The sequence below is a fragment of the Melopsittacus undulatus genome, chromosome 5 (assembly GCF_012275295.1).
Source record: "Melopsittacus undulatus isolate bMelUnd1 chromosome 5, bMelUnd1.mat.Z, whole genome shotgun sequence".
NCBI classification, from domain to species: Eukaryota; Metazoa; Chordata; class Aves; order Psittaciformes; family Psittaculidae; genus Melopsittacus; species Melopsittacus undulatus.
Window position 1 is genome coordinate 69,129,851 of NC_047531.1, and position 27,513 is coordinate 69,157,363.

The window sequence follows — 27,513 nt, forward strand, 5'->3', positions numbered from 1 at the left end:
CTGGGGGCATTTATAATTTCACACTGCAAAGACTAAGAGGAAATATTGAAGGAGCTTCTGCTTCCATTGAGATTGTAACAGGTCTGTATGGCTTCATGCTTTCTCTTCTTGCTGGTGAATGGTAACTGTCAGTAACAATGCGCATTTAGCTTTGTACATCCCACTTTGTAGAATAACATTGGAATTTCAAGAGATCTTGTATGTTTGCAGTGGTTGTGGACATTACTTATATCCTTATATTCAACTTGCATCTAGTGATACACTACCAGAAACATAATTTCTTTAGCTATGCTGCATTTCTTTTGACAATTTTTAGTATTTTCATTATTTTTAAGGTCTTATCCAGTGGAGTTATGCATGAGCTGTTTTACCTTTATCTGATTACAGCAGGATCTTTTGCAGTGAGTGAAGTTAGATGTGTACAATGTTTGTGGAGTTAAGACTTTATACTGTAAATTGCTCCATTCAAGGCCTGTTTCTTATTAGATTTGTAATTAAAACATAGTGGGGTAAAAATCTCAGTCTCAACATGTTTGCCGTTTACTGTAATGTAATAATGTAAAATACAGGTTAAATTTAAAGGGCAGAAATATGCACCAGAAGTACCTCAACCAATTTCGCTTACTACTTTCTTATATTACTTTTTATAGGGTTTTTTGTAGCAATGGAATGTAGTGGCAAATCTGAAATGTGACGAATAGCAATACTGACTGGGCTTGCTCTGGGACAGCTCTTAGCTATGTGTGTTTTCCAAATTCAAAAGGAGACAGATGCACCTAGCTCTGGATTGCACAGGTGGATTAATTATATGGTATTATAGGTCAATAATGTTTGAATGACATATTGAAGAAGCTACAGTCTGGTTCATTATTAGGCTTAGAGCAGATGATGCAGACTTAAAGGTGCATTTAATGGCAGAAGAAGAAAGCAAGACGGTGTGACAGGAGTAGGTGGAAACTTGGCTTTAATAAGGGGAACAAAAATATCCAAATTTGAAGGACTTAATAGACTTCATGGAATTACTGGGATTCCAAATACATGAAGAGTATAAAAGAGTTAACAACCTTGTGGCTAGCAATGAAACTATCACCAGCTGTATCTTGAATTTCAACTGTAGCACTAGTTGTGACAGTAGTGGTGCTAACTTTAAAGTTGAGTACTGAACAAACACCAGGACTGTGCAGAGTCTTTGATAACTGAACACTTGGCAAAGACACTTGAGCTAGCTCTTTGCAAATGTGGTTGTCTGCACAGAATACCTGGGAGATCATCAACCAAGTCTCAGAGGTAGTATAGCAACTGTAGTATAATATATGGCTCTATCCAGGCAAATTAGCAATTATCCTTCATGAAGCAAGTAAACTGTTCTTGGACGATTTTATATGCAGTTGTAAATAGTAATTTATTTGTGAAGGGGTTTATTTAAGTTAATGTCTTTTATTCCACAATTCTTTTTCAGAACCTGCGGAGCCAGTAGGACTTAAATTCTTCAATGTTTCATCATACTCTTTTTCACTGTATTGGAGACTACCATATGGACATGTAGACAGATTTCACGTGGCTCTTATTCCTGATCATGGTTCTGTTGTTATCCTAGATCTTGGAGTTAGGGAATATCAAGTAGGTGCATTTATTACAGGACTTGCATAGCCAGCTTTTCCTTATGCACTGTGCTGATAAGAAATTCAAGTTTGCCTCCTTAGCTATTTAATGCAAATATTAATATGAAAGTATTAATGAAAAATTGGTGAGAGCAAATTTCAGCATCCAGAGTTTGTTACCTAACAGCAGGTAGTGAATTTGCCTTTTTAAGCATGTGCTAGAAGGATACAGCCTGTCATTCAAGGGTTCATGAATAGTTTAACAAAGGAAGGGCAGAGCTACTGAGTAATACGGACTCATTAATTGTGTACTTGCCAGGACGAGCTGTGCTTAAATCATTAATGCAGGCAATGTTTCACTGCTAAGCCATCAGAAAGAAAAAGGAGCACTTTTTGATTCTGCTGTCTGGAAAATACAATAATATTAACAGAAATAATGGCATTTCTGGTTGTTTTGCTTTTGTTTTTTACTGGGTCTACAAAGATACAGGTATTTTATATAAATGCTTGTTAAAAGTTGTTAATTATGTTTATTTCAAAATATGGGGTAGCTTAAGAGTCAAAAACTTCTGAGTTTTTCAGGCTGCTTTTGTGTTTATTCTTTCAAAAAGGAATTTTATAATGCTGCTTATTTACTTTGATAACAATAAAGATACAGAAAAACATCTATATATGCTGATAGGTAATTCTGTGATAAAATTAAGGGTTTTTTGTTCTTTAATATTGAATATTTTACAGATCTTGTGGAGGGTAGTTAAATAAGATGGCAAAATACTGTAGCTAACAGGTGTAAACATTTTTACTCTTGCAAATACTTTTGTGTATCTAAAAGCTTATTAATATCAGTTTCAGTAATGGAGTGCTTAAACTTCTGGGGCTTTTTTTGTTTTCATTTTCATGATTCTTGGTGAAAAAAAATGAAATAAATCTTTGCCCTGTTTTAGGCTGATTTTTCTAATACTGTTCCTGGAACAACATACAGTGTTACAGTTTCTACAGTTTCTTCTTCACTCTACAGTTCACCTGCGAGTAGAACATTGACAACAAATGTGACAAGTGAGTTAATAATGACTATGAAATTTGGTTGATCTTTTTTGAACTATGATTTTTATGTATTTATTATGTGCACAGGAATATCTGAGAAAATACAGTCAGTTTTGAACCATCATTAGAATTTTTCATATTCTCTAATAGTTCAAAAATACACTGTATCTAAGGTGTTCTATGACAGCATGAGTTCCTTTCTTTATCAGATATTTTTAAGCAGCAGCCCTGGATGTGATTTCTTGTGTTCATCCATTAGTTGGCTTATTAAGAAGAACAAAAGGGAGGTGGGGAAGGCATAAAGGGCAACAATTTATAAACTTGTGAAAAATTTGCTGTGTCATGTAGTAATATCGATACCCCAACTTATATGTATAGTGGTATATTTTGGAGACCTTTCAAAAAATGCAGCCAGATCAGACACGTTTTGTAAGAGAGTGGAGTTTGGTTTTGAATGGTTTTAAGGAAAGGAGCTGAAATTAAACTGCTAGAATACCTTAAATACTAAATTGGCATTAAATTCTGTTTTGTTCATGAAGATCTTGAATATTAACATTTTTTACATCCTTTATTTCCAGTGTTCCAAAATTCATTTAAGCATTTTTGTAACAAGACTTCAGCCAGGAAAAAAAGATTTTTATTCAACAGTACCTTAGTTTCATTAGTTTTACCAGTTTATGCTGGCAGATGATTTAATTTCTTTATAGAAGCTGTGAAGGTGTCTCCATTATCTGGAAACTTAATTAAAACCTGGTTTATATGTGTGTGTTTGTGTATGTGTACATTAAAACAATTACTTTTTGGGTATTTTTTTTAGATCCTGGGCCCCCTGCGTTCCTTGCAGGTGAAAGAGTGGGCTCTGCTGGGATTCTGCTGTCATGGAATACACCACTGCATCCAAATGGGAGAATTCTCTCTTATATTGTTAAATATAAAGAGGTCTGCCCGTGGATGCAAACGGCTTATACACAAGTCAGAACAAAGCCAGACAGTTTGGAGGTTCTCCTTACTAGTCTTAACCCTGGAACAACTTACGAAATTATGGTAAAACCTTTATGAATGCCTTTTTGTATTTTGAAATCTAACTTGCTGTTAATTGTATGAGTTTATGGTAGTTCCATATAGTGTTTTCTGAAGGACCTTACTAGTTAATGTTGTCATATAACAAAATGTATTAGCCAGGTATTTTTTGCAGTAGTAGTTTTTAAATCTGCTTTAAATAGTTTCCAACCAAACTAGTTTCTTCTGTTGATATTCTTATTGACACATGGCATTATGTGGTAAAAAGTAAAAAGCAAAGGGTAGAATTTTTAAAAACGTCCAGATACTTCTTCATCTTCATTGAGATTCAGTCTTTCAAATCACTGGTGTACTTTAAATATTACATGTAGAAATCATCTCAGCCAGATTCGGAAAAACACATAGGTACGTGCTTCTTTCTTTGATTTTAAACTTAGTTAGTTTAAAAATAAGTTTTCTTGCCTGAATATCTGTTTATCTGTAGCCTGTAAACACCTTAGTCTAGTTTCCCTAAACCTGGGAGTTTTGCCTAGTATCTCCTGATACAAATGTCATACTCTTTCATTCCCTCTCCATAGATTTTACTGCCTATATATTCACAGTGAATATCTACTGTTAAAATCAGTACATGTTCATGACTTCAAAATCAGTTCATGACTTCTATATGTAGAATTTGTTTACATTGAGATTAGTCACACCTTCTCCAAACCCTTCAACAATAAATGATTTCAGGTGGACAGAAATGAATTGCTATCCTCTTGGCACTATTTTCCAAATAGTTCTTTGCCTGATTTACTTCTTCCTAAGAAACTTGGCGAGATGCTTCTTTTCAGTATCAAGAATGAAATGGAATTATGTGCTTGATTTGCTTCATTCCATATCATGTAAGTTCATACAGTGCAAAGCTATATAAAACACTGAAGTTGACCAGACTATGAATAAGGCCTTACAGTGATTCTTTGCAATGGTGGTGCGTGTAAGAAGGTAAAAATGTAATTATGCCTGCCGTTGTGGGAAAGTTGCTCACTGTGAATCTAGTTGTGATGGCCATGCTGATAAAAGCCAATATATCCACAGCTGGAGAAATGTTTATCCTTTGATCTTTTGCCTGCAGTCATCTCCAAACAACTCCCCCACCCCCCAGGAAAATAACACACAAAAAAGCCCACCAAAAAAATGTTTAGTTACCATTTCAGGAAAGTATTATCATTTAGACTCTAAGCATATTAATCTCCTCAGAGAAATGAAGTTATTAAGAGAATTCAATTTACAGTTGAGTACATCAGTAGCACTTGCACTATTAGAGGTTTTCCATTCTTTGCTCCATATATGAATCTTCCCTGGGAAAACTGGGGGATATTTTAAATCATTTGTACAACTTCTAGCAATAATACTTTGCCCTGTGTTGATATATCTGACAGGCAAGCCTTCCCATTGCTGGTGCCTGAAACATTGAACTTAGAGCAGAGTTTGAGTTGGAAAAGTGACTTGTGACCCAACAATCTGTCTAGCAGGGACCACATGGCTTTTCTCACAAGTGAATAAAAGTCTGTTGGCAAGCTAAGGGTTGTTATGTTACGTGCTCCTTTGGTGGGTGCCCTGACAGCCTGACCTACAAGCAACCTCACAGATTAAATAATGACTCAGGTGGAAATACTTTCTCTACTTCACAGATGTGGTCAAAAAGTTACATTACAAATTATCTTACTCTTGAGCAATTTCTTGTGGGTCTTTAGTTATTTTTTGTTGTCTATTGTGTCATTTAAAAGTAGCTCTTGATTTTTGCATAGATGAAAATTCAGTATTGGTTTAGGCTACCTGGCTTGGTCCTGCTGTGAAAATCTTTCTGGTAAATACTGCGGTAGCAGAGTTCAACAAAACTTACAAGCTTTAAATATGGATTTCCAATCTCTTTTCAAAAATTCAATCTTGATTTCTTTACATCTAATGAAAAGAAAGAAAAATAGCAGTTACAAGTGCTAATTTGGTAAATATTGGAGAGCCGTGTATAATATTGAACATCTGATCATTGATAACCTTGTAAAAATACACACTCAGAATTTTTTCTAAACTTAAATAATTAGCAGCAATATCTTTAAAGCATAAAAATTAATACTCCTTCCAAATGTGAACTGCAGATCCTTGAACTTTGGGTAATACTTTGTTTTCTGCATAGGAAACTTTTTAAGTGTTTCCAAGCTTTTTTTTTTTTTTTTTTTTGTAATGGCTTTTTCTGGCAGTGATCTCTACAAGCTAACAGTAAACTGTGTATGCATTTATTTTGATTTCTGTTCAAAACTAATTGGTGTATGTAGCTGACACCTTTACCATGCAAATATTTGCATACTTCTGGCTTAGTACCTTTGAGTTCTCTTGATACCACACATATGAAATGGGAGTTTCCGTGTCTGCCTTAATGCGAGTTTTCTTTTCTGAACCCCTTCTGCAATACCTACTTTGAGAAGAGATAACAAAAAAATCAGTGTCCAGGTGAGGACATATCTTTAGATTTGTATGGTGAAATTTAAATGCTGTCAGAATTTTCTGATTGCCTGTCAAGCCCCTTACCAGGCAGTTTCCTCAGCTACTGAAATCAATGCTAAGAGCATTTCAAGTCATTCTCTCTGTGACACAGAAGTAGGTGGGTTTGGCTGGAGTCATGAGGTGTGCATGCCTAAAGTGCAGGTGTTTACATGGCTTGGGAAGGAGCTGGCCAATGATACAGATTCTCCCTCACCAGCAGAGCATGTGCTGTACTGGGAGGTGGTCACAGGCATATGAGTCCCTTACATCCTAGAAGTCTTCCCCATTGCTGTAGTTCGTCTGCTGTGTCTCAGTGTTTTTGTTTAAAAAGTTTTACAGTCTTCTGAAAGATGCATAATTTAGTCCTGGGAAGTGATTACAACAGTTATCCCATCTGACCTGCTGGTTCTTGCACTCCCTTTGCCCAGCATTACCCCCTATGTGCTGTCTGTTCCTTCTACTATGATACACATGTAGTTTCACACATCTTCCCCTTCTCACCCTGCCTTCCCCACAGTCTGCACTGTCAGTTCCATCAGCACCTTTGCCATAACTTTGTTACCTGACACTGGCAGAAGGGAATGACTCTACCAACTTTAACCTTGTTGGAGAGCTTTTCACTTTGCTGCTTCTTTTACACACCCCTCACCATCATTATTGGAATTCTGCTCAGGTTTTACCTTCTGTTCACTCTTTCACTTCTTTTGAAAATAAGGAGTCAGGCTTCATTCCTCTTTCATTGTAAGTATTGCATGCCATGGCCCATCACCAAGTTGAATTGTCAGTAAGTCATACTGCAGAGCAAGTAGCATCGTTATGTTTATATCCATAAATTCTAACAAAGTCTCAGTGTACTATGTTAGTACAAAGTCTTTGTTAGTCTTCTCGTATGAAGAAATTCTTTACAAAAAAACAAACAAAAAAAAACACCCAACCAAAAAAATCTTAACAAACAAGAAATTCTTAACAAAGACTTTCAAAGTCTTTGTCAGTCTTCTTCAGCAGGAAGATTCTGCTATGATAGCCAGCACTGAGTGCATCATAAGGCGCATCCGTAGTTCCATGGCCTATTATGTTTCTGCCAAAAGACAAGCTCTCCTTGGGTTCCTGCCCTGGTGGAAGTTAACCTGCTCTTGCTGTCCTTCAGGAGTTCAAGAAATAAAGGAGAACCTATTTTCCTTTTCCTCTTTTAAGTTATAGTACAAGTAAATAGGAATGGGGGAGCTGGTATAAGTGAATTGTAGTAAGGAAAAGGAGTGTTACTGATGTTATTCTTGCTGTTGATTTTAGCTTAAAATAGGGACTCAGCATTTTTGAAGTGTGGATATGGCCACATGTTTTTTTTAGTTTCTTACACTGTTTCATAAGTCTTCCATTTTATTTTTTTTCACATTTAAATGATGAGTGTAAATTAAGCAGAAGCTATAAAAGGCACGTTCATTCAAATACACACAGTTTGAAAGGTAGAAGGTTTTCATAGTCCCTGAAACTATATATTCTGTAGGTTATCTAATGTGGCTTTTTTTATTTTCTGTAGGTTGCTGCTGAGAACAGTGCTGGTGTTGGAGTATTTAGCGAGCCTTTCCTTTTTCAGACTGCCGAAAGTGGTAATTTTAATAAAGCTACTAAGTATCCATGACACATTTTACACTTGAACAATTCTAATGCATTTAGAACAAAACCCTAATCCTTTTCTTGTTCTCTCACTGAGTGGAAAAGGTGAATTCTGTCCTATTTGCTAGTAACAGCATTTTGAACGTTCACATTATGGATGTTTCTTATAGGCAAACTGTTTCTGTTGGGGTTTTCCCATGCCAGCTTTTAGGTAGGCTGCTTTCAGAAAGCAAGGTCACAGGAAAGCGGAGGTACCTATCAAGTGGACCCATTTACTGTTGCCTGCAGCAGTACAGACAGACAGACTTTGTTATTGGAACAGCTCAGGCATTGCCTGCTGATGTCAAGCCATATTTCTTTAGTGCTTGGAGTCAGATGTCTTCTCTAAGCAACACAGCACGGAATGTATTTCACTAAGTTTTTACTTCCTAGTTCTGAAGGAAAAACTAAATAAAAATAAAATGAAAGTTTAACTTGATGGTTTTGGAGATTAAAAATTGTAACTGCAGTCTGAATTTCCATAATATTTATTAATTTAGTGGTTTTAGTCTTGCTCATGCTGCAGGAGCATTTGTGCTTTGCCTGAAGAGCTGGCTCCAGGTCAGTTATGGTGGGGTGAACCTGTGTCACTGGCATATAGAATTTGTGCTGCTGTAGCAGCAACCATCCCTTCGTGTTTAGGAATCCTGGTTGGTTTCTGTAGCTATGCCTTATCTCAGTTAATGGCAGGAAATCATCACTCTGCATGAGATTTCTGAGATAATGCAATAACTTATAAAACCAAGTATGAGAAAGGATAGTAAACTTGCCACTTGTATGTTATTGCAGCTAGAAATCTGTATTGCCAGGAGATTTATTTACTTGTGCTTGACAGAGGACAACAGTAGCATTTCTTCATATGAGGCCTTAGATGCATTTTGGCATACATTTTTAGTAAAGCTAAAATCCCTTATTATAAGTGTAATTTGAATTTTTCTTTAAAATCTAGTTGAGAGTTACCACATTTATACTTTTACCTTCTCAACTTTTAACTCTCACTTTGGTGGTTAAGGAAGACCCAACATCTTGAACAACAAGAAGAGTTTCAGTTTAAAGTGTGAAAGGTAGCCAAAGGATGGAATTCTTTAAATACAAGGGAGGAAGGGGAAGGAGGTGAATACCCTGCAAAAGATTCAGCACGGCCTAAGTAAGAACTACATAATGGGGCTTGGATGACCTGTCTCAATTCATCTGTGGAAGATCTGTAATTGTGGACAGTTTTATGTTTTTAAGGCAGCATAACACTTTTCTCCCTAGTACTAAGAATAGCTATTGCAGGAACCGTCATATGGTCTTAAACAAACAAAAACAGGCCAAAATTTGCTACTTCTGACACAGTAGATGGGTTGCTTCTAGGAAGGATGGCCAAAGTTGACCAAACCAATTGCTATAGTATTAAGACTGAAATAATTATAATTCTCACTTTAGCTAGATTGGAAAAGAGCTGATTGCATATCAGCCACTTTATATGTGTTTGTGAATGCTTGTTATTTATTTGCTCCAGGGCTTAGAAGTGAGAAATGTCATTACCAAAATAAAAGGTATTTTTTTTTTGTTTCCAGTGCTGAGATGAAAAGTGTGTCTCACTGCTTTTATTTGTTTTGTTTTCAAGCTCCAGGTAAAGTAGTGAATCTCACAGTAGAAGCCTTAAACTATTCAGCTGTAAATCTGATCTGGTTTCTCCCTCGGCAACCAAATGGAAAGATAACTAGTTTCAAGATTAGTGTGAAACATGCAAGAAGTGGAATTGTAGTGAAGGATGTCTTGGTTAAAGTAGAGGACCTTCTGTCTGGGAGGTTACCAGAATGCAATGTAAGTGCTACAAGCCTTTTAAATTACAACTAGACTCAAGCCAGAGAATATAGTTTTACATTTAAATTTTGAGACATAAAAAAAAAATTTGAGCTTGCTTTTCAAAACAATCCCAAATACTTTACAGGCTTAGGCCCAGGGAAGGATATAATGCTTGAAGAAAAACCTTTCTGTTCAAAATAGATTAAATGGATGCTTTTCCTTGAGAAGCTCAATTTGATCAAAGAAAAAATGTTAAGATTCAATTAGGCATCCTTGTAACAGGGAATAATGAAGTAGAGAATTTTTTCAGCTATCAATGTTTAAATTTCTATTTTATACAGCATTCAACTAGAAAAAGCTAGAATTGGTGGAGGGGTTTTGGTCAATGGCAACATATAGGAATGTTAATATCTTTATATGTAGCATGATAATGATTTTTATGTTTTAAATGTGTACTCTGTGTACCATTTCAACGTTTGAAAAATACTTTTCATATTAAAATAAAAAGTCCCATGATTAACAGAGTGATTAAAAAAATGCTTTTAGTCTGAGTTGGTCTTTAAAGAAGCATTCCTTGAAAAGTTTCTGAATTTTGGCTATTCATCAGATTCAGACCTGTAACCAATGTATACATTTCAGAATTTCTTGAGGAAAAAATCTCTTTTCTAGTATTCATTTTCCTTTTTATTCTGAGCAGTGTTGTTTTTACCCAGATGTCAAGTTATCAAGCTTTTATTTCCCTTTGCTTTCCCCCCAGGATTTTAGGCTCAGTACTTTAATAAAAGTGCCATTTTAAATAATGAAAATTATCAGGACTTCTGTTTCAGATTGTATTTGGAAAATCATTTTAGGCATTGTGAGGGCTCTCACCACCAAGCTGATTAAATTCAGCACTGAGAAGGGAGACTGCCACCTGCTGAATCATAAGCATTGGTTACTGTAAAGTCTAGCAGTTTTTCAGAGGTGTCTCTTGACAGTCTGGATTAGGAAACCCCTGTCTGGTCTTATCCGTGATACATGGATATATGTATGCTATATATCTCTATACACATAAATACATATAACATACATATGATGTAGAAGGACTTCTCTGGAGAGGTTTTTTTTCAGAGACAGACAGTGCTGAAACTGGAATCTGGGGATAGTTGAATGAACCCTAGAGAGTTGCTTCTTTCAGTCAGATTTGAAATCTTCTGGAATAAAGCAGGAAACTGTAACAGTGTCACTAACAGGTTATACTAGCAATGTCAACTGATGAAAAGCTAACCTGAATTTGGAGACTGAAGGATAAAAAGAACCAATTTAGGGTAATTTTATTTCAAAGGGGGTCTGCTTTTTTTGTTCTACATACATTTACAGTTATAGAGTATAGATGCATCTTATCATGTTTCATATTTTGTCTTTGTAGGATAACAGTGAATCATTTTTGTGGAGTACTACTACTCCTTCAACTACTTTTGGCAAATCCACAATTCCTTCACGGACTACGGTTACACCAAGTGCAGAGCCACCAAGTCAAATGAGCTCTGTTTGGAACGAACCAATTAGTTTTGTTATAACTAACCTCAGGCCATATACCACCTACCTTTTTGAAGTCTCTGCAGTTACCACTGAAGCAGGCTACATTGACAGTGCAATTGTCCGAACACCAGAATCAGGTATTTACTGCTTTCAAATGGAAATACAGTTCTCAGATTTATAGGAGAACTTCACAATATCAAATTGAAGTTGTGTTGCAAGATACTTCAGTTCAAATCTGCCTTTATCGGTATCATGCTTTTGTATTTACATGATTACTTAATTTTACCTGATGGACTCAACTGAAATGATATATAACTGCAATGTATCTGATAGTGTACAGTTATTATTAAAAGTCAAAAATACAGAACTGTGCTCAAGATAAGTCAAATTTTATGAAAAACTGAAGATACTTTAAGAACTGCAATTAATGACAGGATGGGAGAAAAACTAAAAATACAGATGAAGGAAAAAGGTGTCAGGCATACTATTAAAAATATATGTGTATTGTATAGATAAAAATGCACTTAAAGTTTATTTGCCCTTGTGAAAAAAACAAGCAATACGAAGAAAACGCCTGTCCTGTTGTTCCTCAATCTGTACCTATTGCAGAAAGTTCTTCAGTGCTGAAAAAAATCTTTAAACACCAGGAAAGTTGTTTGGGTTACCTGCAATAAACTGAAAAATTAGAGTTGGAAACAAACATTGTCCAGGAACAGGAGATTTGTAATGGCTTAGGTAGTGGGAAACATTATTAATAGAGCCATCCCCAAAAGATGTTCAGAAGAATGTTATTCTGTCTGTCTGTTAGTACATCATTCTTTTGCCTGAAGCAGGTTGATGTTACTGGGTTTCCCTTTCATAGCACTGCTGAGATGAAAAAAAAAAAAAAAGTTAAATTCCTTCCCAGCACTGTGCATTTGAATTGCTTTGGTAGATGTAAAATATCCTTAGTTTGCTGTTCTGTCTAGGGTTAATGAAGTTTTGGATAATTTCTGTTCTAATGATCTCAGGCTAATTTCTGGTTTACTTTTTTACCTTGTTGATATTCTAGTATAGGTGCACTGCTAATAAGAAAACCCTGGAAAGTGATAAAAACGTTATGCAGTGGGGTGTAGATCTGCCAAATACATAGGAAGATGTGAGCTGTTTGGTAGATGAAATCTTCAGTCCTTGTGTACTGGGTACCTTCACAGCCAGGGTTCATCCATTAAAGCATGGTCTGGGAAAAGGGAGGTTGGCCTGCTATGCAGTGTGGCTCTGTGTGGCATGCACAACGCCACAAGCACAGTCAGCCCTCTGGCCCAAGCTTCAGTAAGTCCTTCAGTTTAGCAGCACACTGGTGCACCCAAGCTTTTGGACCCACCTGTATTAGATCCTCACCTTATGAGCATTAAGCAGCTTGTTAAAGTGCTCCCCATGAGTTCTGCATGCTTGTGTGCCAAGGAACCTTATTCAGAGGCTGGCGATAGAGCTAGTGGTTTGCTAGAAAGGCATTTGAGCATCTTTATGTAATCTATATAATGATACAGTGCATGCCAGATTTGGTGGAATCCCTGCTACCTTTGTCTTTTAAGCATTATTTGCATAGTTTCAACTCCCTTGAAATCTTTTGTGATACATTCTTACCTTTTCATTACCTTAAAAAAGGAAATGAAATAAAAAAAGGCATTTTACTGAGGTGCTTATAATGTAGCTTCCCTTCAGAATATTTAATGTTTATGTTTAAAATTAATTGTCTGATAATGTGGTTCTGGGAAATCCTAATATGAATTATTTTATGTTCAAAGACTTTTTCCAATATTGTTTAAGTTCCAGAAGATCCACCACAAAATATTGCCAAGAGCAACATTACAGCAAAGTCTTTCTCAGTGGTGTGGGACCCACCAACCATAGTAACAGGGAAGTTTAGTTACAGAGTTCAGCTGTACGGACCATCAGGTAAGTCACAATTGATGTTTCTATTTCTATTTCTTTTTAATGATTATTACCTTACAGTTGCATTCTTAGTGTCCATGCCTATCCAGAATGAATATTTGAAAGCAGTGCTGTGTATCTCTTTTACTATTAGACTTTTAAAATTGTTTAGATTATTTTTAAGGTAAAAGTCAGTCTGTTGTGAGGAAGAGTATGTAATTAAATTCACATGAGATATTCTTCGAAGTGGAGGAAACCAACTTTCCTCATCCATTCAGAGGGATGACAGGCTAAGATAGCAGCTTATCATTCTGTATCTTACCTTTACTCTTTCTGTTAAAGATTTCTTGAGGATTTGAATTCCTGTGCAGTATATGATCAACTGTATGAGTCTGTTTTGTCAGGTTTCTATTTCTTTTTAACTTGGACATGCATATATAAAGAAATTATACAATTGCCTGTCGTTAAGTAAGAAGTTAATGAGCTGTATTCTGTTGTTTTTATGGGACCACGCATAAAAAGCAATAGGAGTTAATTTAGAAACAAAAAAATCCCTTCCTCTTAAAATACCATACCTTCATGAGGTTTTTTTTTTTTGTCTGTTCATTTTTTTACTAGACATTCAGTATTATTTCCAACGAAGTTGACTCCAGATTAGCATTTTCACAAACAAATTTGGCTTTTCATCTTTCATCATCCTGTAAAGTGGCTGTGGACTGTTTTTATTTTTTAGCTAGAATCTCTTAATTTTTCATTCCAGGTCATATTCTGGATAACAGCACAAAAGATCATAAGTTTGTATTTAGTAACCTTGTGCCGTTTACAACATACCATGTGTACATCAGTGCTGAGACGGGTGCTGGGGTGGGGCCAAAGGCTAACCTTACAGTTTTCACTCCTGCAGATGGTAAGTAAGCATGGAGAAGTGAAGTAAATATGCTGCATATAATAACTGGTTTCAGTTTCCCTTCAGATTCTTTTAGGTACTTTGCAAAGGAAAGAATGAGTGTGTTACAGGAGCATTACAAGAGAGGGATAAAAAGATAATGAAAGAAATTAGCTGAGAATTTATTACATCAATTAATTTATCCATTTTTTTTCGAGTTCGTGCACTGTCACTAAATTTGCTTGCTGTCAGAGGCCTGTAGGGATTGTGAAAGAAACGTATTTTCTGCCTGAATGAAAGTAATTATTTTTGGATACGGTAATTGCAGATTCCGCGCTTACCCGTTAGATGGCAGCAAGTGGAAAAGAAAGAACAGCGCAAGCTTCCCCACCTCTGATTTGTTCAGCCTCAGTGTTTCTTACTAAAGCTCTCATCTGACTCACTTTCACCAAATCCAGGACCCCATACAAGTCTCTTATGGAGCCACCTTTATCAGAGACCATTGTTCTGAGGCAGACCCAATGCTGAGTTCTTGTCCTGTGGTAGTCAAATGGTTGGTTCTGCCCCTGAACCTGGGAGTTTTGGCTCGCAGTGGTCAGCTCACCAGGTGAGGGTTCTTTGCTGTATAGAAATGCAGCTTCAACTTACACGTGTGAGAGATTGTGCAGGATTTTTGATCTGCATCTGAAAATGCAACCAGAAAAAAAAATCAGTGTAAAATAAGCAGGTAGTTTCAGGATGGTTATTTCTGTGTTACATTTTTTTGCCTCCCCACACAAACGTAGACAAGCTCTCAACAGTGATTGCTGCAATGCTTGCTGGCAAGGTGTATCAGCAAAAGGAACACCCATCCTTATTTACCATATGCTTTCCCAAAGTATCTGCTTTTTTCAGCTCTCAGAGACAATTTCCAGAAGTGGCCAGCCTCAACACAGTCATGCTTATTGCTGTCAAAACTCTGTGTCAGAAGCAAAAGGGTATTTTGGTATTTTTTGTTGATGTATTGGGGTTGGGTTTTTTTGGAGTGACATAGAATGTCTCATTTTAATGCCAAATCTACAAATCTTCATTATGCAAGTGATTTCAGGTTTGTTTTTTTTCTGAGTTATGTAGGAAACAATTACTTTTCATATGAACTCTGAGTATCATTGAATATAAATGTATCTGATCTCTGGCAGTCCTGTGTAAAGTTCCATATCAAAACTGCATAGTTAAAGAAGAAATCAAGACAAAATTTGGTATAAAAGATATCACATGCTTCTCTTATTTCTTTTTTTTCCAGCTTTTTACTTAATTTTTCTATGGTTTTGATGAATTTAGAACTAGCCTTTCAATTTCAATATACTTAAGATTCCATACAGTAAGCTAGCATAGGTTTGCTTGCTTCTAATGCACTGACTTCCTGATTTACATCATCTTAGGATCTGGCCATATTCATACATATATGTCAAAAAACTGTGTTCATGCTTTTAGAACTGTAACTTGTTTGCTAAGAAACCATGTGAGGTGACTCTTTACCTGCATAGCAGCAAACAAAGAGATAAGGGTGTGAAATTTGATTAAATGCCCATTGTACTTTTCATGCAGTGCTGGAAGACCTTGTAATAATCACAGATGCTTAATGAAACCAAGTTTCTTCTTGAACATTTAGTCCCAGGTGCAGTATCAGATTTACATCTAGCAGAAGTGGAAGCCACATATATAAAAATTGTTTGGAGGAAGCCACAACAACCAAATGGAGTCATTACCCAGTACAGGGTTAAGGTAGACATGCAGGAAACTGAGGTGACTCTGGAAAACACCATTCTCGAAGGAAAAAATAAGGTATTCTTTTTTTTTTTAAATTTTTTAAATATGTATTTATTTGCTAGATTAAATTTGTTCCTCTGCCTTATCTGATAGGTACGGAATGTGGTATTAGCCACCATAGATGAGTTGTCAATGCTTTCAAAATCCACTTTCCTCAACCCACCCTCTTTCTCTGGCTGGGTTTTAAAGAGATTCCATTAATACTGTTTCAACAACATGAAAACAACACCTAATTCTCATAGAATGATCCAGACTGATGTAGCTGCTGAAGTCAGGAAGCCATACCTACAGTCATATCCTTTCTAGCCCTTGAGTTCTGTGCAGCATAGGGTAACCTAATAGTGAGACTATTCAGGTGCCTAGATTGAGTCATAGCCACTCAAGCAGACTCCTAGAAGATGTCAGTGTGAATCCTATGGAGAAATGAATTAAACAGAAATCTCCCAAGGCTGGTTAAGTGCTCTGCTTGCAAGGCAAACACCCCCAGACTTTCTGCCCCTATTTATATCCTTGAATTTACATGTCTGATGCTAGATGCTGAACTCCATGCTAAGTATATCTGTACACATCTACTGGATCAAATCATTTAGGGAACTTACGCTGACATTCAGTCTAGCTTTTGGATTTAGGGTGCTGATGTGCTCTACATGCTTAGATGGCATAGCTCTGAGCATGGAGCACAGAACAGTAGACTCCTAGACTGCATTCAGTTTGGGATTGAGTGCTTTCTGAGGTAGGGCCTTTTGGTCTGAATTTTGGGCATGGGTGCCTACAGTTTTCATAATTCCTTTTTTTTAGATAGTGGTGTCTTTCTCTGAATCTGACACAGTGTCTACATTTTTGTTGTAGAGCACAATTAAGGAGTTTTCTTTCAAGTTGAATGGTGTACATTAAATAGAGCCCTGGAGCCAAACATTAAATAAGGAGTAAGGAGGAGAAAAATGGGGATAAGGATTCGTTCATTAAACCAGGCAGGCATCCTTGGAAAATTAAAGTATATAACTCTGTAATTAAAGATCGTATCGTAGTACAGACACAAAAAAGATGAAACTTGTCTGCACAGAGCTGCTTTAATGATGGGATTTCCTAATTTTTGAGTTCTTAGTGTAGCGTCATTGTGGCTTTATTGCAGTTTATTGAATGTATTTTTTTTATTAAAAAGCAGATAATAAACATTACTTTATTTATAACCACATTGGCAAAAGCTCAGAGCAGCTAGATCCACAGTGCTAATGGTACTCAGTAAGTAGTAGAAGCAAAAAGCTGTTGTCTTATGCGTGGAAAAGCCTCTGAAGGAAAAATTATTTCCATGTGGGTTATTATTTTGCTATAAAATGTTGGTGAAGATAATGCATATATAGCTTTTACCTGTTGGTACTTAGGTGAGATTGGTGCTGTATCTCTGCCTGTGGTTAATCCTACCCTACTTAAAACAGAAAAAAGCTGCTTTGCCCTCTCTCCACCCAGAGTCTGTAGGGAAAGAGCTAATGTGAATTAGTTACATCACTGTAAAAGCATCTTTTTCTGGCAGTGAAGTGGGCCATATGTGTGAGTGGGGAGCATTCACAGATGACAGCAGAACAATTTAGAGACACTGGAGTCCTGGATTTGGTCCCAGATTCTGAAGGGGCATAATAGTCTAGTGCTTACACACCATTTTGTACCTATGATCTAGCCCCTCTTTTCTCTTTTTGTTTTTCCTCTCTTTGTAGGTCTTGCCCACCTTACATCTACTGCCACCCCTTTCCAACATTTGTTTTTTGCCCCTTCTGCCCTGTGGACCTCTGTATCACTTACCACCCTTTCACTCTTTCTTTTCATATATATACTCACTTATTTTCCCTCTCCCTTATATTTGCCTAGTAGAGGCATCTGAAGCCCTGTTATTTTTAATGCCTGCAATCCTGTTTCAGAACATGCTTAGCACAAATGGAATCTCCAGAGCTCAAAAATGGATTTATTCAACATAACTCCAAGGATAGAGCATTAAAGTTAAAGACATTACTCTAAAATTGCCACGTTACTATAAAAATCATATTTTAGGAAATAAAAAAAGTGTTTGATTAAACAATAAAAATGAATAAAAGGTTGTAGCCTATGGGCAGCTGAGCTTTTTTGTGACAAATACTGTGTTTTGCAAAATGAATTATTGTTGTAATGTGATGTTTGTATGCCAATATTTATATAATGTGTATATATATATGCACAAATATACAAACACTATTTCTATGTTATACATAAACTTAATTGAACACTTTAGCAATGACAGTGATTGTGATTCATTCTTACCTTTCTAATTTTTAGTATTTGGTTGATTCTTTGGAACCATACATGATAAATGAAAACATCAAACCTTCTCCCGCTTGGAATTCAATGGAAGCAGCCAATGAATTATATGAAGGTTCAGCAGAAATGTTTTCCAGCATTCAGACAGAATCCCCAGTCACATTTACAAGTGTATCTGGTGATAATTTGCCTGCTATAAAAGGAGCTGCAGAATTACATTCTGCTTTGGGTAAGATATTTTAGGATATCTTTCTACCTGCTGCTTTGTTCTGAAGGACCCCCATCACTGTCCCAGATATGATCTTTAGCACATGGTTCAAGCAAATGATGAATGGGTCATTTGTTGGAGTCAGATTTTTTTACCACCAAAAACCTTCTGCACCAAATGGGAATGCCACACAGGCAGGAACTAGCCCCTTGTCACCCAGCTGACCTTCTTCCTAGTGAAAGGAGGACCCAAAAGCCATCAGCCAAGCTGCATAGACAATCAGTTATTACAGTTGCCAAAGCAGGTGTGATTGTCAGGGATTAACATATCTCCAAGCCCTTCAGAGACCTTGATTTCTGTAAGCCTTTTGACTAATAGGTTTTCAGATGTCAGTGAAGGTAAATAGGTCAGAAAGTTACAACTTTTCTATATGGGTGACAAACAGGTGGACATGACCCCATGACATGGTGATGTCATTAGTGTGTACACTTGTTCTGTATTATCAATGGACAAGTATTTCTTTACCATGAATGGATATTTACAAATCATTAAGCAGGCCTCAACTGACAGGCAGGGACTTAACATACCAGTCTGAATTTTTACTGTGAGTTTTGAAGACTGGGGAGAAAGTCAGGTTTTTATTTTTTGATTCTCTTTTATTAAAGTCACTAAATTCCTCCATATACACCAGTAACTAAACCTGAAATTTAATCCATTAGTTTAAACTACAGTGCATCTTTTCTGTACTATATTAATCCTGGAGAATCTTTGTCATGTAAAGAAAAAGTACAGTGCTTTAAATGCAGATCTTTTTACAGCCTCATTCAGCTTGCAGTATTGAGTTCCTAAAAGATGCCTGTGTTGCTGAAAAATTGATTTCAGTGTCTGTTGTGATCTAACATGAGTATTATTTTATAGTCTTTCCTGTAGTAGTTAAAGCTATTGACAGCCAAATTTTCAACAGGGTTTCTGATTTTTAGATGCCTTCCTTTTAATGCTGGTCTCACAAAGCTCTGAAGCTGATACTCAAGATATGTGAAGTACCCACACTTTCATGTTGCAGTGGCATAATGTCTGCTTTGTAAGAGATGATTTTGACTCCCGCAGTTAGATTGCAGGTGACTTCAAACTTCATTGCAGATACACCAAAACCTCTTTGTAGGCATGTATGACTTCTTCATTCTGCTGACCATAACATTTTTGCTAAAAATACCAGTGTGAAGGGACCCATGAGGGAACCATCTCTAGTTATCATAGCACCTCTGGGTGACAGAATCTGCTTTTCTCTATTAAAAAAAAAAAACCAAACAACAACCCAACAAAAACAAACCCAAAACTAAATCTCCATTAACTTAGATTAATTTAGGAGCCATGGTTCTGAAGTCACTGGAAAGACTAGGCCATATGCTTCCCATCCTTTCCCCACCCTGGGGAAAAGGGGGATTCAAGGGTTCCTAGAGGATTTCTCTCATATTTTGGAAACAGCTGAGTATAAATCTCATGCATTTAGTTCTTGCCTGTTCATTCTTTTACCTAGGTGAATCTATTTGTTGTACACATGAGAATGGACCTATACTAGCCTCTCCTTAATTGTATTAAAGAGGTGGAGTGTAAACTTTTCTTTCTATTTTTGTAATTGCCATGAAAGTTGATTCTTTAGGAGTAAAACGGTTCCAGGGTGCTGTGTCAAAGTGAGTTTAGAATGAAAAAAAAAAATCAGTTTATGAATAAGTAACTATTTATCTTCATTTAATCACAGATAACATTTTGGCTGAAGAACTGTCATACGTTATAAAAGGCCTCGTACCTTTCACAGACTACACAATCAGCGTCTCTGCTTTCACTGCTGTTGGAGAAGGACCGCCATCAGTTCTTATGGTCAGGACACATGAACAAGGTGAAATGTAACTCTATTGCTATCAAAATTAACCTACATGACTTTTTTTACTGAACTTTATTTTTTGTTTTAATAGTTAATTTACTTTTCTATTTTTCGGTTTTTGTTTAAGTTCCAAGCTCAGTGCAAAATATATATTACAAGAATATTAGCTCCTCCTCTATTTTGCTGTACTGGGATCCTCCAGGAAGTCCCAATGGGAAGATCATTCATTATACTGTTTATGCGATGGAACTGGATACTAAAAGAGCATTCCACATGACAACTTCGAACAACAGCTTACTTATGACAGGTACAGTGTCATTTCATGAAAAAAAAAGTAAAAATAAAAATTGCAAATACATTATACAAAATATTTTTTTTCAACTTTATGTAATATAGCCATTTTTAAGGAGACCAAATCTCCCCCCTTCACACTCAGGCACATCCACGCACTCACTACAACTGCATGTAAAAGCAAGGTAGGATCACTCCTGAGAGGTTTTTCTACTGTGGAGGGGTATGTAGGGAATGTGAAATAGGAGAAGAGGGCTAGGTAAATTGAGCAGTAATTTGTGAAATGTGCCAAGTAGGAATTTCTGAAATATACTGAGAGGTAATTTGTGAAATGGATTTCTCCTTGGATTTTTTTTCCTCAGCCTCTTCTTTCCACATAGGAAAAATGTTCCTAAATTGTAAATTCTTTTTCAAACTTGATTTTTTTTTCACAGCATTCATCTGACATTAATAAGAATTTTCTTCTTCTAATGCAATAATTTTGATAGCAATTGAACAAAATGCATTCCTTATGGGTTTCAGTTATGTATTAATTCTAATCAGTATTATGCATATTTTGATGTACACATAAACATCCTTTGTTTTGACAAATAAAGCATAAAGTTTACAAGTTTGAAGCTGGTTAACTTCTTTCAATATCTGTTGATTTAACTGAATGCCTATTTGGCCTTCCTTAAATAAATGGTATTCTACGTATTCTGTCTTTTAGGTGGCAGATGTAATCAAAACCTCTTAAGAACAGTAACCATTTTGCTTGATAGTTTTATAAGTAGCTATGAGGAAAAAAAAATGTTTAAGAAGTCAGAATTCAAGGTTTCTTTTCTTAATCTTTTTAGGTTTAAAAAAATACACAAATTATAAAATGAGAGTTGCAGCCTCTACCACAATTGGCGAAAGTGCTTTGTCTGAAGAGAACGATGTTTTTGTTAGAACCCCTGAAGACGGTAAATACATTGCTTGCAATGATGATTTGAATTCTGTATTGAAGTTTGTGCTTCTCAGATGACTGGGTATATACATAAGGAGGGGAAGAAAGTGTACAAATAAAATCAGTATTTGTTGAAATTATTAGTTGTCTGTCAGTCAGTGACTTCATTCAGACCATTTTTAGGTAAGTGCTACAAATAATGGCGAAAGCTGTAGCATGAACAGCATTCAACAAATTTCAACTCTGATAGACAAAAGAAAGAAAGGTTTTTACAGTGAATGATATTATATGCAGTTGGCTTTGTGCAGCTTTGGGACTTTATTAATTATAAGACTAATCAGTAGTTTTAATGTAGGGTATAATACTGCTTTGTGAAGATTTCTGGATCTTCCTTGCTTTGCTTGCATGGCAGTCCCCACGCATGAAGGCACAGGGTCAGTAGCTGGAGTTGCTATTGGCCTTTGCAAAGAGGATGTGGGAACTTGATTTACAGGGCAGATTCATGAGTGTTAAACCTTAATCTTTTCCCATGTCTATCAGGTTTCTATTTTTCACTGGTTTCAGCAAAGTTATTTCTAGTTTTTTCAAAGTAATAAAGAAGATAACTATCCAGTTGTCGTTTGTCTCTCTTATTGACAAATATGCTACAGTATAGGAAAAACAATTAAGTGATAATAAAGGAGAGAAAAGGATTACAGGATTAAAAATCATGAGGATTTAAGAACCTTAGATGATCTGAATAACTAACCAAAATATCAAACAGTGAAACGTAGTCCTCATCATTTTTTTAAAGGTTGCATGCATCTGTGCCGTTAGTAGTTTGGAGAGGAAAGGCGTATGGCAAGATCAGATAATTGCTTATCTAAATATCTTTTTTTTTCTGAGAATTTGCAGTATCTTGTCTTTAAGCGTTACAGAAATGTGTTCAGAGTGGAGTTTAAGGCCAACAGTTCATCCGCTGGGAAGAGGTGTGTTGAGCCTTGAGGAAACTATTGAGAACCTTCCCCCAATAATTCCTGCCTTTTTGTAGGGCTGTGTGTAATTACTTTTTTCTTCTGAGGTCATTCAGGTTGAGATTGTTGTTTCCTAACTTTATTCAATCTAGGAGTGACAATTTGTTTGAGTCTAGAAAAGAGAGATACCTCCAAATGAAAGGTTAACTACATCAGTCTTAGATTATTTATGTTAGGATGGAAGACACTAGGCTGTTATATTTAAATACTTTACCATGCCAGATAAACTGCAAAATGCTTCTCAATTGAAAATTAAGCTTCTTCTTATGGGAAATATCCATGTGGGCAGTCTTATCATCCAGAGAGTAGTGATCTGTTACAGTTAACACTCTTCATTCACAGGCTCCGAAATCAGGGATGAAAGTTGTTTGTGAGGCCTTCTGTTGTGAGACAAAAATAGTCATGATAAATTCTGAAATACCTGTGTTATAGGTATTTATATATAAACTGGATCTCATAATCCCGGGTTCTTAGTACATTTTATTAAATTTTATAGGCAGGATATTTCAGAGGTGAAGTGGCGAAGCCTTCAAAGGAATCAAGGTTGACATTCAAAGTTTGTTTATTTTCTTCATAAGTGTGGCCCACTCACTCCTTCAACACTGCCATGCATTATTAGCTCACTGGAGTCACATGAGCTCATATGTTGACAGTAGATTTAGCCAACACGTTACCCTGGAGCTGGACTTGTTTTGTGTGTGACCTTCACACCAGTGTATGTGAGATTTACACTGGGGTCTTCATGGTCATCAATTAGCAGCTGTATCAGTAAACTAAAGGGAATTTAGTTACCGTGCATACAGTCCCTTTTTCATTCAGTGGCTGGTTGAGTGAAATGAGGTGGATGGTTATTTAAGAAAAAGCAGTAAGATGGCATTCAGTTAAATTTAATGAGCCTGAATTTGAGGAAATTTGGAGGATCAGTCTGTATGAGAGTAGTAGACAAAAGAGATTATATCTTAATAAATGCAAGTTTTGGATAGATTTATAAGTGGATTAGAAAAGAAATTGCGGAAAAGCTAAAGTGTCTGGGATTCAAAAACGTGCCTAGTTTTACAAGTGGAAAAGAAGACATACTAAAATTAACTGAGTTAAAAAGTGGCAAAGTTTTGAGAAGGAGAGTGAGCGAGTAGCAAAATGGTAGCAAAAGGAGTAGCCCAGTTAGCTAATCTAAGCGTTAAGATCCAGTAGGTTTATGGGATCAGTTCTATATTCAGTTAATTGAAAGTCTCAGAGGGTATTTTTTCTCTTTGATTTCTGTATTGCAGAACCAGACTCTCCACCCCAAAATGTAGAGTTAATAAATGTAACTGCAACAGAAATAAACCTGAGATGGTTACCACCTGAGCAGCCTAATGGTGTCATAACTCACTATGAAGTTCTTTACAGTGATTCCAATGATGTATTTACCAAAAATGCCTCATTTACAAATATATCACTAAGTGAAATGAAGCCATATACCATCTACAACATCTCTGTAAGGGCATTCACTAGACTTGGCCATGGGAATCAGTCATCTTTCCCGCTTCTGGTGAGAACTTCTGAAACTGGTGAGTATATATTAAAAAAAAAAAAAGAATTTGTATTCTAACACAGCTCTTTCTCCATGCCTAATGCCATTGATGCTCAGAACAAAAATCTGAATCCCAGCTGCGTGTGATAGAGATGAGAAGCTTGAGAAGCTGCAAAAATATCTTGTGAGACAAGAATAAAACTAGGGAAGGGTATGGAGAACAGAGAATTTTGAGGGAAATGCAGCCTATTAATGGGCTGGTGTGTTTGAAGAGCTCATTGGAGTTCTCCATTACTATTTTGCCATGAAATTAGGCAGAATTGTAGGCTGATTTCATTGCTTCTTATGGCATTTATCCCCTTTCTGGATATTGCATAACCAGAAATTACCTAGCTTTTTGAATGCAAAGTTTCATCAAGTGTTAGTGCATTTATAAGAATGTTTAGGGCATCCTAAAACCATCTCCATGGCTTACTTGACCTTCTGGGCAAATTGTGTTGTCACTGTAGGATTATGATTTTCTGGAATAAGGTACATTATGCTGTCAGTCCAATTTTGGATAATGGAAAACATATTTGTATATTTGTCTGGGGACAGGCAGACACATGCACACAAAACCTGATTGTCATGACACAGCAAGGGCCAGCTGCTTTGTAAGTGATGGGGTGCCAAGAGCATCCCTGGGCCAGCAAGGCAAGGTCCTCACTAGCTGGTGCTTGTCCCACCAACCCCCAGTGAAGGGACCAGTTTGGGGGTGGCAGCCAGAGCAGCCTAGAGTTCAGATTGCCGAAGTCCACATAGATGAAGCAGCTCTGAGGTCGAGCCAGGAAAGTGAGTTATCAGATTCAGTGACACTGAGTCAGATGCAGCCCAGTGACAGCTGAGCAGGTCTGTAGTGTTGGGGCCAACCTGAGGCCAGGCTGCAGCATCAGTCTGCAAGTCAGGGTCTAGATCAGTGGGTCCATGGCCAAGCACAGCCATGGCAGTGATGCAGCAGGAGCTGTAGCTCAGGCAGGGGCAGAGCACGAGAGCCCCAGATGAAAGCAGTTTGCAGGGCCAGCAGTCAGCCCAGGCTGCAGTCTCACTGCAGCATTGCCTGGGAGCATGTCATGAGCAAGGAGGAGGCAGTCCTCAGCTATGCTACTGCTAAACTGGCCCTCCAGAAGGCGGAATGTTTTCAGGGCCCTTACAGCAATATGTTAGGCTCCCTTTGTTTTTCCACACAGGTATTTACTTATGCAGTTTGTATAGATAACCCAAGGAAATAAATGCAAATTATGATACAAAGTATAAATTATGGCAGCAAATATGGGAAATTTCCTACCAATGGCTAACTTGGAGAGATGCAGGGATAAGAATAGGGTGTTAGAAGGAAAGTTTAGTGTCATGCTCAAGATTTTTTTAACTGTTAAGATTTTTAGTGACCTGTACCTTGTTGTTACAGTGTGTATCTGACATGTTTTTGATCTTCCAATTAGCCTCTTTTAACATTTATTTTATGCAAAAAAAAAGGATAAAAATCCAAATGTTCACAATGTGTTTCATTTAAACTGGTTTAGGGAAATGCTTAACAAATCACTGAAACTGACAGTAATCTGTAAGTCTAAATTTTGTCTTCTAGTTCCTGATTCTGCACCAGAAAACATAACCTATAGGAACATCTCATCCATGGAAATTGAATTATCATTTTTTCCACCATCCGCTCCCAATGGAATCATACAGACCTACACAATATATCTCAAGAGGACTAATGGAACTGAGCAAAGAATCATAAACACTACTCTTCTGACACTACGTATTACAGGCCAGTATATAATGATGTGGAACTTACAGCAATTGTAACTTGTTCTGAGAAGGGATCAACAGGCTGATGTAGATCAATTATTTCATTGGTTGGATATCATTCTTCTTGTCCTTATATAAAGTTACATGTTACATTTCTTGAGAAATAGCCTGTTGTGACGTGCCATAATATAGTGAAATGGGGCACAGATGTTATAGTCTAATATAAATCTTGTTGTATTTTAGACATTTAAAATACAGGGAACTTCAATAGATTTCTTTGCATATCTATCATCATACCAAAGCAAACACCCAAGTCACCTCTGTATGTTTTCCTATTTTATTCTGATATGTCTTTGTTACTGAGGCATGACACAGCAGTTAATGCTGGGAACTCAGTACCTTAACCAGCAGATTTTCAGAGTAAAGCCAAGAACAAACTAAAGCATTCTAGGAATACGAGCTGCAAAGTAGGGCTTTGCCCCTTCTTGTTCATGCAGAATACTTTGTGTTCAAGTTTTGTGAATGCATATTTCAGTCTCTGAAGACACAGATCAGTGTAAATTAAGGGTCACATCAGAACTACTTATGGTCCATTCAAAAACCTGATTTGGCCCAGTGGATGGTGGTTTTATCGAATTATTCTTCTTTATTTAGATTTAAAGAAATATACAGAATATACTGTACAAGTGTCTGCTAGTACCACAGTGGGGGAGGGCCTTCGTAGTTCACCTCTGCATATACTGACTGATGAAGATGGTAAGTCAGAACAAAAGTTGCATGTATCATCATCTGCCTGTAGTCCTAAACTATTCTTGCACTTCATGTCAGATATGTGTTGGTTTTGCATACTTTTTTTGCAATTATATCTCTGTATTGATATCTATACTTGTCTACACACAAACTTTATCTATCTATCTATCTATCTATCTATTGGTTATTTAATGTTTTTATGAGTACAAGATATGTGAAATGGCATGATTGTTATGCATTGACATTTTGGTCTTACCAATATCTTATTAATTTGAAGAATCTTAATTCACTAACATTATTTTTAATCTAATACACTGAGTAGTTAAATAGAGTGTTTGGTTCTAGATGTGTAAGAGCTGGAAAAAGGGAAAACCACCAAAGGCAATTTGAATGGTCCAGGGACATTTCTGGTTCTTCTTTTTGGAGATTTGTGGATTCTTCTAAACAGATGGATGTGGGGATACACATTATAGATGTAGAATTATTAATATTATGAAAATGCTCAAAGTCCATTATCTGTAGTGCTGGACTTCCAAACTGAGCAGGAGAGTGTTCTGCACTGCAGGTTGATGGTAGAACACAGTCATTGCGTACCTGCTAATTAGTACAGTGGGTCATAAATCTTCAGAGGAACTTTAAAATTGTATTTGTACTTTCAGTACCCAATTTAGTTGTAGAAAGTTATCATTGGTCCCCTCTGTTGTTTCTGGAGTGGAATCCTGAAATAAATTCAAAGCAGAATCTCAGCTTAGGTGCTGTGGCTCAGATTTTGGAGGAGTCTGTCTGTGCCTCTTCATTGCATAGGGAGGAAGTCTCTGGGACTGTAGCTGAAAGCAGTACTGACACAAATATCCCAGCAGCCATTCCTCAGTTAAGTCTCTTTTCATGTTTTAGGGAGCACTGACTTGCTTAAGATCCAGTTTTTGATGATAATGGATCTTTGCAAATCTCTAAGATGTTGATGGGCTTACTTTCATATTGTCAGTAATAATCTTTGCCCAAGAGTAACGTTGCTGGAGCACACTGGGAACAGCAAATTTGAATAAACACATCTTTTTCATAGAGTATTTTTATTTAGAAGAATGTAGATTC

The 27,513-nt window shown here is 36.6% G+C and overlaps 1 protein-coding gene across 1 annotated transcript in view; it reads left to right on the forward strand.

Moving 5' to 3' along the window:
* The first annotated feature begins 2,037 nt into the window (after nucleotides 1-2,037).
* PTPRQ (protein tyrosine phosphatase receptor type Q) overlaps nucleotides 2,038-27,513 on the forward strand; it is a 100,283-nt gene continuing 74,807 nt past the window's right edge. The window contains exons 1-16 of the mRNA XM_031047973.2: nucleotides 2,038-2,091; nucleotides 2,546-2,657; nucleotides 3,463-3,689; nucleotides 7,726-7,795; nucleotides 9,454-9,653; nucleotides 11,044-11,293; nucleotides 12,966-13,094; nucleotides 13,831-13,977; nucleotides 15,608-15,780; nucleotides 18,070-18,280; nucleotides 20,019-20,156; nucleotides 20,269-20,448; nucleotides 21,269-21,376; nucleotides 23,642-23,923; nucleotides 25,508-25,690; nucleotides 26,326-26,427. Of these exons, the coding sequence (XP_030903833.2) occupies nucleotides 2,038-2,091; nucleotides 2,546-2,657; nucleotides 3,463-3,689; nucleotides 7,726-7,795; nucleotides 9,454-9,653; nucleotides 11,044-11,293; nucleotides 12,966-13,094; nucleotides 13,831-13,977; nucleotides 15,608-15,780; nucleotides 18,070-18,280; nucleotides 20,019-20,156; nucleotides 20,269-20,448; nucleotides 21,269-21,376; nucleotides 23,642-23,923; nucleotides 25,508-25,690; nucleotides 26,326-26,427 (2,566 nt within the window). The remainder of the gene's footprint in view (nucleotides 2,092-2,545; nucleotides 2,658-3,462; nucleotides 3,690-7,725; nucleotides 7,796-9,453; nucleotides 9,654-11,043; nucleotides 11,294-12,965; nucleotides 13,095-13,830; nucleotides 13,978-15,607; nucleotides 15,781-18,069; nucleotides 18,281-20,018; nucleotides 20,157-20,268; nucleotides 20,449-21,268; nucleotides 21,377-23,641; nucleotides 23,924-25,507; nucleotides 25,691-26,325; nucleotides 26,428-27,513) is intronic.